The 11,936-nt window shown below is 54.0% G+C and overlaps 1 protein-coding gene across 5 annotated transcripts in view; it reads right to left on the bottom strand.

The window, feature by feature from the left end:
* LOC104365220 (dynamin binding protein) overlaps nucleotides 1–9,271 on the bottom strand; it is a 34,790-nt gene extending 25,519 nt beyond the window's left edge. The window contains exons 1-2 of one of the 5 annotated variants that reach the window (XM_042789754.1): nucleotides 9,209–9,271; nucleotides 998–1,170 (exon numbers count right to left, since the gene is read on the bottom strand). In XM_042789754.1, coding sequence (XP_042645688.1) covers nucleotides 998–1,142 — 145 coding nt within the window. In that variant the 5' untranslated portion in view covers nucleotides 1,143–1,170; nucleotides 9,209–9,271. Of the gene's footprint in view, nucleotides 1–997; nucleotides 2,585–2,641; nucleotides 2,816–4,208; nucleotides 5,983–6,003; nucleotides 8,755–9,208 lie in introns of those variants that run through there. The other 4 variants (XM_042789763.1, XM_042789761.1, XM_042789766.1 and 1 more) reach the window with 4 other exon arrangements.
* Between the last annotated feature and the right edge of the window lie 2,665 nt (nucleotides 9,272–11,936).

Below are 11,936 nucleotides of genomic sequence, written 5' to 3' on the forward strand. Positions count from 1 at the left end.
GGTGAAGTAGCTGCTGGTGATTTCTGCAGAAGTAGTTTGTGCCCAGTGACTTCAGCAGCCACAGGATCAGGCATGCGCTCATTCAATGACATTTATCAGCTATGTGGAGCACAGGAGAGAAGTCTTCCTCCCCACCTTTGCTCCTCTTCATCTTTGTTTTAGTCAGGATACAGCTCACAGCTGTTAGCAGAGCCCACACTGCTGCTGCCAATAGCAGTCCCATCTCCATGGCCAGGGATGAAACTCTAGTCCACCCTCATGCTGAAGACAGAGTCGGGCTTATGCTTTGATGTGGCCTGGTTTTCACCTCCTTGAAAGCTCACGCATCCTCTCAACATCAGTATTAAGATGAGAAAGAGCTGCTTAAACAGGGACTGTGAGACTCTAAGTATTTCACTATGAGCATTTTGATGTTTCGGAAGTTTCTTACACCCCTCCAAAAGTCTGAAGGACTTGCACACTACTTCAGGCATCCAGATATTGATGGCAGCTTGTGCAGGAAAATGGTTTAAAGTGGAAAGGAGGAAGTGGGGCTGAGTCAGAGGGCTTGGAGGGACACACAGACTCTGTCGCTGTGTCTCCCACTGACTTGACCTGACGAGGTCACTTGGATGTGGATGCATTTCCACTCTCAGTGCATCTGTTTCCTCTCTCCCCTTCCACTGCCACAGCAGGTCAGCACATAAACTAGCCAGGAAATGGGCTGTCTCACCACAGAGGATGGAGCAACTACTATTGTGAAGCTCTCATCTCCTTGAGAACTGACCCTCCACTAACCTCTCTCAAAAAACAAACGAGCTGTCTGAATAGCTGATATGAAGCTGGCAGGAGACCAGTGGCGGGCAACCTGTACCCTCAGTCCCAAGCAAAGACCCATTAAAGATTTAGTAAATTAAATCTGGTCCTGCACAGCTCTGGCCAAGGCAAGGTGTACTCACAGAATGGATATTTAGCTGGCACATCTATGGATGCAGGTGCAGGCATTTCCAGGTCTTACCTGTGACACCTTCCTTCTTTCCAAGGAGCCAGAACTCGTCCACCACTGCTAGTACCTCGATGACATCTCCCACGAAGAGGGGCAGCTCTTCAGAGACGCTGGGACAGAAATCAAAGACTGCTCGCACCACGGAGCCAGCCTCCATTGTGCAGGGTCTGAAAGCAGATCAGTACCTAAGGCACACAGTGGGAAGTTTGTTAGCAGCCAGAAATACCTGAAATGATCATATATATGTTCAGAAAGTAAAACCCTTCCTGAGCACAGGAACAGTGTGAGAGGGTCCTGTCCCGAGCTCCCTGAAACCTCTCGCCACATGAAGCAGGCCACAGGAGCCAAAGGTCTCCCAGCAATGGACTTGAATGGTCTAACCTGCCTTGTCCAGCCCCTCTGGCTATGTCTGTGGGGACGTGTTTGTGCTGCAATGGGGGGGAGAAGCAGCAAGAAAATTGGAAGTGAATTCCCCTCACGAAGGAAGGAAGAGGAGGGGAGGAAGCTCAGTGCTTCCCTGACATGCAGGGCAGGACAGGCAGATAGCACCACTCACTTGCACAGTCCCACCAGACACTCTCTGGCAGGATGGGCACAGGTACCCCCCTCCCCACGCCACTGCTCAGGGCCACAGGAACTGCATGTGGGAGCAGTGTCACACTTCTGCCCAGCAGAGAAGAGGCACAAAGTCCACTCAGGCAAGTTCACCCCACCATCCTCTTCCCCACTGGTGAACTCTTCTCGCATCCACCTGGACTGACCCAGCCTGGGCATACTCAGACCTGGCTGGAAATACCCCTTCTGCCTTCTAGGTAGCAGGCTCATCCCACCCCTGGGAGGCCTCACCATGGCTCTTGACAGAACCAGGATGAGATGAGGGTGCAGATTCTGTCCAAGGCTCTGGGAGCTGAGGCTGAAATTCCCCCTGCCAGGCAACCTGAAGGCAGGCAAAGACATCCTCATTAAGGGCTATGTCCTGGATCCCCCCTTCCTCCGGAAGCGGCTGCTGAACCAGAACACTTTTCTGTACCATCTTTGCTTTGTACCAAGCAGCGTCACCATCAAGGCAATATACTACACCAAGGCAGCAGCAGTTCTGCAGCTTCAGCTGCAACTTCCCCTCCCCCCAAATCCCTCAGGAAGGGAACTGAACGGTGCATCCATCCAAGGCAACCAGGAACCCTAAGATCATTCCTCAGCATCTGCACCTCAGACCAGTGAGTACTTCCCTTCATCTTCCTGTCCCATCGCAATCACGGGCAGAGCATGGCACTGCTGACACCTCTCTGAGGTGCTTCAGAGCCCTGCTCTCTTCGACACCAGCATGTCAGCATCCTCCCCAGATGCCCCCCCATGACACAGGCTGCTTTCCTCTCACATTATAAGCAGAGTCCCTGCTCTGATGAGTTGGACACAACTTTCCTGTAACGGGATCCAACCTCCTCCCCTCCCAAAGTGCCTCTACATGCATGATAAATGGTCACCCTCCAAGCGCCGCCCAGCCAGTGATACCCATACCATACTCAGCATGGCTTGTCAAACCGTCCTGCCCAGACAACAGCAGAAAGAGCACGGTGACAACACACACCACCACCCACAGCAAACACACAGGGCCCCTGGGGCTCCCATTTCTCCATACAGCCACGCACGGCCCACCTGAGCCCTGGAGAGTCAGCAAGAAGGGGATGCTAACACAGGGAGAGAAAAACCTCCCTGCTGACGAGGTGCAGCCAACTTCCAGCGAGAGCGCCAGCGGGGATCCAGCCAGGGAAAAGCTTTCTGCTGACAGGACCGCTCTGTTTATCCAGTCCGACTCACCTCCTGGGAACAAAGCGGGTTTGTACTCGGCAGGAACAGCTTCCTCAGCACGTCCCTCCCCACCCCCAGCCATGCCCCTGCTGCAGCCAGCATGCTGTGCCCTGGCCCCCGGCCCCCCTCACCTCTGCCATCCTGTCTGTCACTCCTATTGCTCTCCACTGCCTTCCCTATAGCATGTGGGCTCCTTGGGACACAGGCTGTCCCTTTGTCACCAGCGTTGTGCTGGCTGTACAAACAAAGAGCCCAATATCCAGCAGCCGACAGCACTTTGCCACCAAAAAGAGATGAATGGACTGGAGTGAATCAGGAGCACAAAGAGCTGCAGTTCAGGGTAGCAGTAACCTACTGAGGCAGAAGGAGTAACTATTAAAAGCATGACCATGTGGAGCAGGGAAAAAGATGGAAGAGCCATTATTTAGCTTGGAAATATTAAAGACTAGGAAGGAGCCTTGTGCTGTTTGAGGTGGGGTGGCTGGGACATGCTGCTGCATGCTCTGACAGGAACAGGAGAGCAGCAGTGACAGGCGCAGCAGCAGCAGCCCCTTGCAGGCACCAGGGGCTGCCCTCCACCCTGCAGACAGGCTGCCAACTGAGCTCAGCATCCTAGGAATCCTTGCCATACTCTGAATATACAAACTTCACAGCCATACTCGACAAGGGGGGGAAAAAATATTGCAGGCATAATTGCTGTCTTGAGGGAGTTTCTCCAGGAGCATATGATGGTACACTGAGATTCTTTGCATTTCTTTTGTCAAAGGTGTAACGTAAGAGTGAGATGAGGAGTACAAGAATTACAGCATGTGTGCTGCAGACCCAATCCCTGGTTTTGCTGCAGTCATAGGGGCTGAGGACACAGCTCTCCCACTGCCCAGGGCTCAGATCCTGACCATGAAAACAGTGGTGTCACTTTCTTAACTCACCTGCTGCTCTGGGGACTCATTCATTAAAATGTACAAGATTTTCCAATGAGACAGAAGATCAAGAGGGGCAGACAGGATTGCAGTTGTTCCGCCATGTACATATTAATTGCAGTTATAATAAAACACAAGCAATAACACATGCATATGAAAAGCACTCCCCGAGCCCATGAGGTAAGCAAGCATGAAGTAACTTCTGAAACTGCCAAAAAAAGGATCCCAACAAGCCCACATTCCCTCAGCCATACTGAGAAGAGCAGGATCACTCCCTGACTCCATCCGAGTCTAGACAGTATGCCCCTGCATTTGAAAGCAGTGCATTGGTCTTGCGGGGTTTGCTTGCTCCATAACATGGATTGAACACAAAATACTATGTTTTCCAGGACATTGGCCTTGTCTTACTCCATGGAGTGCTGCCTGCCAACATTTTCACCAACCCCCCACCTAGAGAAGTAAGCCTCCCAACATCCTGCAGACCGGAAACTTACTGAGTTCAACTCTTCAGGCTTAATGGTGGACCCCGAGCTTCTCCCAGATCCACCCTAGATCTTGTGAAAACAAACATTCAGCAACAGCTCACGCAGAGGCTCCAGCAGGAAGAGCAGATTACAAGGAGAGCTGGGCTCCGCCTGTGATCCCCAGTGAGTCAGGGCTCCTGACCGCTGGCCAAGCACCATCCCCTCTCACCTCAAGGATGGGTGATCCCTGCCTGCCCAGAGGGAGGGAGGGCGGGCTCCTCCATAACTGAGTAAACGCTGGGACTTCAGGCTGGCGGAGGTCAGGACTGTGAACTGCAGAACTCCTGCCCCCGCCTAGCAGCAGAGCCGCATCCAAAGAGAGCCTCACTCTGCAAGCACGAAGCTCCAGCGCAGCAGTGAACTCACCCTGCTGCGAACACGCTGTCTGTCTCACTGCCTGATCCTGCACAAACTAGGTAATGTGTTCCTGGAGCCCAACTGCAGCCTGCCTCGTGCCAAGCTCCAGGCCTGACACAACAGCATTGTGCAGCAAGGCAGAGAGTAGATTCCCAGGGCATTAATCACTCCCCCCAGTCTGCCCGCATGCACGCTCAGCACACATTAACATTACCTCCATGGAAGACTGCCTATTCCATTTCGCCCTTAGCTCTGGAGTGTGTCTGGTCCAGTGTGGGCTGATGAGAGGAGTGACCAGAATGAAAGGACAGCTATTAACTCTGTTATAATATTGTTTTGAGACCTTCAGCACAGACTGGCTCAAGCTACAGCAGCCAAGAGAAGGCATTTACACACAGACTCTGACAACTTCTTGTATCTCTCCTCTGTTTTTGCAGCTGAAATTGGGCAGGGTAAGAAGTCTCAAATAACAGACTCACCAGCACCACAAATAATTGTCAAGCATTTATGAGACCAGGCGGCAATGTAAAGGGACCATTTAGGCTGATTACAAAAAGTATTAACAGCCCCAGTAAAAGGAGAGACCCAAAGGGTTTGCAGACAGCTACTCCGGTGGTATATCCAAAGTGTTGATCAGATCATGAGATAAAAAGCAGTAACCGATGGATACCACAAATTTAGCAGCCAGAAAACCAAACTTCACGGGTGCTATCACCACTCGTTTCCCTCTAAATAATACTTCTCCACTTCTCACTCAAAAAGTAGTGCTGCTAGAACCAACCATGGTCAGCATGACAGCACCGTAACTGAAAAACTAACATTTCATCAACCAGACCAAAACATGCAGTGTGAGATTCCACACGCACACTTGGTTTGCACAAAAGGGACAAGTGGATTCTTGTGCAGCAGATGTCTCAATCTCTATAAAAACCTTAGAGCCTGCCTAAGCAGTAGACCAGGAAGGAGTCTGATTCTCAGAAATGCACAAAAGACAAGTTTGTCACAGAATGATTCAAGAAATTAGTATTAAAAATATTAAACAAATACTGCCACTAATCTTTTTTTTTTTTTTCATTGAAAAATGCCCTGCATTTCACCTGTCTTTTCATGCCTCCTTCCACTCATTATAGCTCAGTGCCTGTTCACTGCAAACACAATCCACCCCCAGAGACAGAGATGTCCCTTGACTCCATTCAGTGTACCCTCCAGCTGCCGGGTCTGGCTTCAACAAGAGATCTGCTGCAGGATCAGTACCTAACATGCAGATGGAAGAAACCATGAGTGATGCCTGGCTTCTCATGCCATTGTGTCAAGAACAGAAGCTTACATGCTGAGGCATTCCTACCCTTTTCCTCTGTTCCACCCTGTGGTCTCCAAATCTGAAGAGCCTTCCTTCTCTCCTCCTTACCCCACTGCATCTGCACAGCTTGCACAGTCTTCATCCACACTTCAGGGGTAGGACATTGCCTGCGCACCAGCACGCCCTGACTGCTCATGCCAGCTTTCAGAGCTGCCACCACCACCCGCACTCACTTCCCCTGCTCAGAGCAGAACATGCTGTTCTATAAGCTCCCAGAGGTCCTTGATTGCCTGCACATTCCTGGGTGGGATAAACAATACCCTGATGAGCCAGGCCGCCTGGGCCCCGGCTGGAGATATTGCTAATGCATGGACTGCAGCTCTGGCAAACTGCAGAGCTGACCCCATGAATCCTGACAGAACGGACAACGCAGAAAGCAGGGCAAAAACCCCACTAATGGTGTGGAGGAGACGAGCCTTCTCCCACCAAGGAAATGCTGACCACTGCAGCCTCTTGTTAGGACGTGCTGCTTGTCTCAGCAGATCCCAGAGAGCACCCCCACTGAGCTTCACACAGTGGGAAACACAAGGTCTCCTCTTCTGCACTCCACCTCTTAACTCTATATGGCTTCCAGGAGGAAGAAAATTGAAAACTTTGAAAGAAATAGCTTCTTTTGCTTTGTCTGTGACCTAGTAGACCAAAAATCAGCAAAATTAATAAATCTAGATTGGATCATCAAGTCCTCCAGAACCAGGACCACCAAGGACAAGGGCTGCTTAAGCAAGCTCTGGCCTCGCCCCACACGTGACAGTTTGGGGTATTTGCCACAGGAACTTGGCCACATACCACACAAGTCACTCAAACCTCCAATTCTCTCCAGCTGGGCCCTGGCTGTCGCAGTCCCCTCACCTGCTCCGTTGCAGGATGTGGAAGAGGGCAGGCTGGTGGCATCTGCATGGGGTAAGCGTAGCTCAGGGAGGAAGGAAGACAAGCTCGTGCTGGGCCAGATGGCAAGCAAATGAAAGTCATCTGGAAACTAGAGCACAGCATCAATTTTTAATGCAAAGCAGAACACCTTGCCACAACATGTGAGCAAGGAGACTGTGACGGATATTTAATCTCTGGCACTGGGGACCCAAGCAAGCCAGACCCAAGCAAAGGCCAGAGCACCAGCTTAGGAGACAAATTTCCCTAATTCTGTATGGAATGGCTGCACACACCTTACCTACCCTGCTACCGAGTCCTGTCTTCTCCCACCCCAAGGCACGCAGTTGATTCTCTTGTCATTTTTGCAGACAGGCAAAAATAATAAGGCACAGACAAAACCCCAAGAATATAATTGGAAAAACGCTTTTGCTGGAGGTCAAAGGGAAACTATTAATTAAGGTAGTAAAGTGCTAAGGTAAGCACAACTCAGGCTGTCCCACCCAAACTCACATCACCACTGTCACAAAGTCCATCTGAACAGTCACCCATTGTAGGGACACCTCAAATGCAGGCAGAACCCTGAGACATCACACAGCCACGCTTCACATGAAGACTAGCAGAATCGGTGCTCTGCAAGCCTCCGAGTGTCACTCATTTCCTCTCTACTGCTCAGTTCCTCCTGTCCCATTGACAAGTTAACATTTCTCTAAAATCACTGCATGTTCATACTAGTTTTTGATGTCACTGCTAATCGCAAGCGGAGCAGCTGGAGAGAGAACTGAAACCTTTGGCTTTGACAGAGCAAAGGATTTCAAGAATGGAAGAGCAGAAGAAGCCAGCTCAGAGATGAGGGCATTATCGGCACTGTGGAGGGCCTCGCAAACAAGACAGACACATTTAGACACAATGCCCAGCACGACTCGCAGCCAGAGGAGTGAGTCAAGATGAGGGGGATGATGGTGACGTCTTGTAGCACGGTACAGAGGCTGTATTTGGCAAAGCATCTGCAAAACTGCAAATTCTGTATCTATAAACTCTTTCAGGCCTTTTGTGGAGGAAAAGATAGAATCGCAATGAAAGTGAAAGAGAGAATGGCAGTGCAGGGGGAGAGAGCACCCTTTCAGAAGAAACTGAAAGTTATGGAAACATGACAAACCTCAACACAGATGTTAACACTTATGACACATCTACAGGCTTCCTAGGTACTGTGGCAAGGAGAACGAGATGGGAAAGGATGGGGGGTGGGGGGAGGAGGAGGAGTACTTCAAACACCAGGAACGGCAGCAGAGATGTTTGAACTCAGAGGCCGAGTTGTGTCAAGGATGGGATCAGCTGAGGCACTGCTCAGGGTCAGCCAAAGGGTCAGCAGCCACTTCTCAGAAGGTGTTGAGGGTAAGCCAAGCCTCCACACCCTGGCAAGGCCACTGAAGGATGCACCTCCAGTTCATCTCTGTTAAAGTACAAGGGAACAGTGTCAGGCTGGCAGCAATGCAGAGGGATTTGCATTTGCTGGAGTGAGAACAAACGGGGAACTCTCATGAGTTTCTCTTCTCAGGCTGGCGCAAGCAGAGCAGATGCTCTCAGAGCACCCAAGGAAGGCACAGCACAGCAGCCTGCAGCTTCTGCTCTCTGTGTGCAACCACCTGTGCCACCCGTCACCAGTGCCACCGCTCCAGGCTCATGGTGCCAGTCCAGTCCAGGCCCGCATTACTTCTGCGGGGCCAGGGGCTCCCCTGCAACAAGCTGCCCAGGCAATGCCCGCTACCCCCAGCCGCATGCATGACCACCCAGGGTCACCACCGGCTGCACAGACACAGCTTAAGAGACCAAAATCCCAGCGGACGCCATGTGGGGAGTAGACGGGCAGCTCCCGCGGTAACCCCACGCCTGCTCCACGCTGCCGAGGTGCCCGAAATACTCCCAGGACAGCGTAGGCGCCGTGGGACGAAGCCAGCAGGGCACAGCGATCCCCCAGCTGGGCACGCAGGGCCACTCGCTGCCGCAGCCCGGCTGCTGACACGAGAGGAGGGCACTCACCCGAACGAGCAGCACCCCAGCCAGGGGCACCCGCCTTCCCCGGGCCCGCCAGCGCGGCCCAGGGCAGCCCCCCCGGGGCGGGCAGGGCCTCGGCCTCGGCGGGACGGCGCGGGGGGAAAGGGTGGCGGTACGGGCTGCGAGGGCCGGGGGCGCCGGGCGCAGAGGGGGCCGCGGCCGAGGCGGGGGGGCCCGGGCCGCGCCGGGGGCCCGGCGGAGGCGCAGGCCGGGCGGCCGCGGGAGCGCGCAGGGCGGGGGGAGGCGGGCAGGCCGGCGGCGGGGCAGCGGCTAGGCCGGGCGGCGGCAGGCAGGGAGCTGCCGGCTCCCCCCGGCCGCTCCGGCGGATCCCTACCTTCTCCCGGCCCGCTCCGGGCGCCGCGGCCGCTCCGGCCCTGCGTGTCCCGCTCCCGCCTCCGCCCCCGCGGCCGCCCAGCCCCGCCCGGCCCGGCCCCCAGCGCCCGCCCGGCCTCGTAGGGCCCCGCCCGGCCCCGCGGTCGGCCCCGCCGCCCGGTTGCCTCCTCACGTCCCGGCCTGGCTGGCCCGGCGTGCTGCCGCCAGGAGGCCGCGCCCGGGGCTGGGGGGCGGGCTGGAGCTGTTCCGCGGGGACTGGCCCCGCAGCCGGGGGACCCCGGGACCCACGGGTGACATGGAGACATTTTGCAGCACTGCGAGGCCCCCCCCCCGCCTGCGGCCCACGTGGACACCCTCAGGTGGGACAGGCTGTCCCGCGTGGGGTCCAGCCGCTCCCGTAGCCGCCAGGCTGGGCACAGCCCCTGCGCGCCAGGCACCCGTGCTGGGGTGCTGGCAGAGCACCCAGGAGCCTGGCGCAGAGCGAAGTGGGCAGCTGCTTTTGCAAACCCTCTTCGGCTTCTTCCCTACAAAGTGCTGCTGCCTCGAAGACACGAGCAGCGCCGGGGCTCCCCTTCCTGCTGTTTGCCTTCTCCTGGGAGTCTCTCGCTGCTTCGTGGGCTTCAGCTTTGGCAGCAGCTGATGAGTGGGTCTACGCTGTCCATCTGGTGCAGTCTCAGTTTTGCTGCTAGGAGCTGGCTTGGCTGCTTAGATACACTCTGAGATCAAGATGGAGAAAAACAAATAGCCCCCCGGCAGAAAACGGTGACAGGGAGGGCCAATATGTGCATCAGATAGGGGCCAGCCACACCAAGTACAGTAGGTCCCGCGCTGATTTTCCTAGCAGGCCAAAAAAGTCTCTGTGCCCCAAGAGTTACCATCGCTCAGAAACACTCTGTAAAGCCCTGTCTCTCTCAGCCCCCAGAGCAGTTATCACCGTTTCGCACTTGTTTGTGCATTTAGCTATACTTCTCCATAGCAACCACCCAGATCCTGGCATGGCCTGCCACCAGCCAGGAGCGGGGGGTGCAGAGCGCGTCGCACACACCGCTGTCAGAGGCGTGTTAGTAGGTGCACAGGCTGGGCGCCGACTCCCCATCTGCTCTCCCGCAGCAGGGACCCACACTGCTGGCACAGGGCGATGCCTTTGGCAGAGGGCCTGATGCTGCACAGGGAGCTGGGTGCTCTCTTCCCTGCAGGTATGGTTGCTTGTATACGGTTTGGTGGAGCTGAAGAATGGACGCCAGCCCCTGCCACAGGGCTCTAGATGTTGTCCTCTGACACAAAATTTCTGCTGTTCTTGCCTGCCAAGACAAATTTCGAGCTTTTTTTTTTGTCACCCCAATACCACCCGCAGCATTTCAGGTCACTGCCATGACCAGCTCTCCTCTGCTGACATCCCCAGCAAAGCTTCCTCACCCTTCTTTGCGTTCAGTTATTTGCATTTTCCCTTTCTGCCTCCATGCCAGCCATAGAAAGCAGCATGCATCGCATGCACAGAGTCTCATCTGCCCACCCCACTGGGGTTTCTGTTCACCCCAAGATCTTCACAGTTTTGCTTGTAACACTTTTGGTTCATTCTTCTGGGGCTGGCTTCACTTTGTTTACATGTTCCTCCAGTGTCTGCGTACAGTTCTGGTCCCCTCATCTCAGAAAGGGTAAAAGAATGGGAGAAGGTTTGGAGGCAGGCACTAAGGATGCTCAGAGGTATGGGAACAGACTGTATAGTGAACAACCATGTAGACAGGGACTGCTCAGTTTGGAAGAAGGACATAAGGTAAAGGAAGAGGCCTACAAAATCATGAGTGTCCCAGAGAGGACTGGCTGTTCACCATGACTTCTGACACAAACCTGTCAACTGCTTTTGCCTTGACTGCAGCCTCAAAAGAACATGAAATCACTGCACTGCAGATGTTATGTCCAAAGGTTTAGCACCGGTTTTAGCCCACGCTTATTGCAACACTGAGGGCTAAGTTCATGGCAAGCCTGTGAGAGGCCTGTTTAAGAGAGTGCTGCCTCAGAAACATTTTGTAACCATGTTTTCACATGGAGAGTTTGGCCATGGCCAAGTGGAGCTTTACCAAACTGTTCAACACAAAAATATTCAAAGCTGGGAGGAGAGTGAGCTGGACAAATCCCAGCCCAGAGAGTGAGTCCTCCAGAAGGTTGTATCTCATAGGAACCCTCTTGGAGGGGAAAAAGCTTGCAACTGAGACTTTTATTTTGCTGCTGCACTGCTTATCCCACAGCAGCCTGTGAGGGTGAGTGACGTGGCCTCCTGGGCTGGCTGTCTGGTTCTAGAGAAGAAATCCCCCTCCCCTGACTCTGCCTTGGAAAGTAAGGGGAATTAAGATGGTCCTACATTTTCTAGGACCACAAGAGGGCAACATGAGAGCACCCTGCAGCCAACAGGCTCAGCAAGGCAACCTGTGACACTGCTGGGATGCAGGTGGCATGGGCAGCTCTGGACAAGATGAGCATCACCCTGTCCAGGGCCCGCCCAGCTGAATTAGCCAACTGAAGGCTGCTCCCTGGGAGCCCTTTCTTTGCTCTCAGCTTCATACCCATCCTCAGAGGTGAGTGGTTAGCTCAGCCATCTGAGCTAGTGCTGTGTTTGGGGGCAGCAATATCTTCCTGCACATGGTTTGGACACGTGGTGACAGCAGACCACTCTGCAAGCTGCTTGGTGCCAGGCTGTGGGATGCAGAGTGGCCTTCCTCATGCTGCCTGCA

This window comes from Tyto alba, unplaced genomic scaffold (genome assembly GCF_018691265.1).
Source record: "Tyto alba isolate M040663 unplaced genomic scaffold, T.alba_DEE_v4.0 Super-Scaffold_1, whole genome shotgun sequence".
NCBI classification, from domain to species: domain Eukaryota; kingdom Metazoa; phylum Chordata; class Aves; order Strigiformes; family Tytonidae; genus Tyto; species Tyto alba.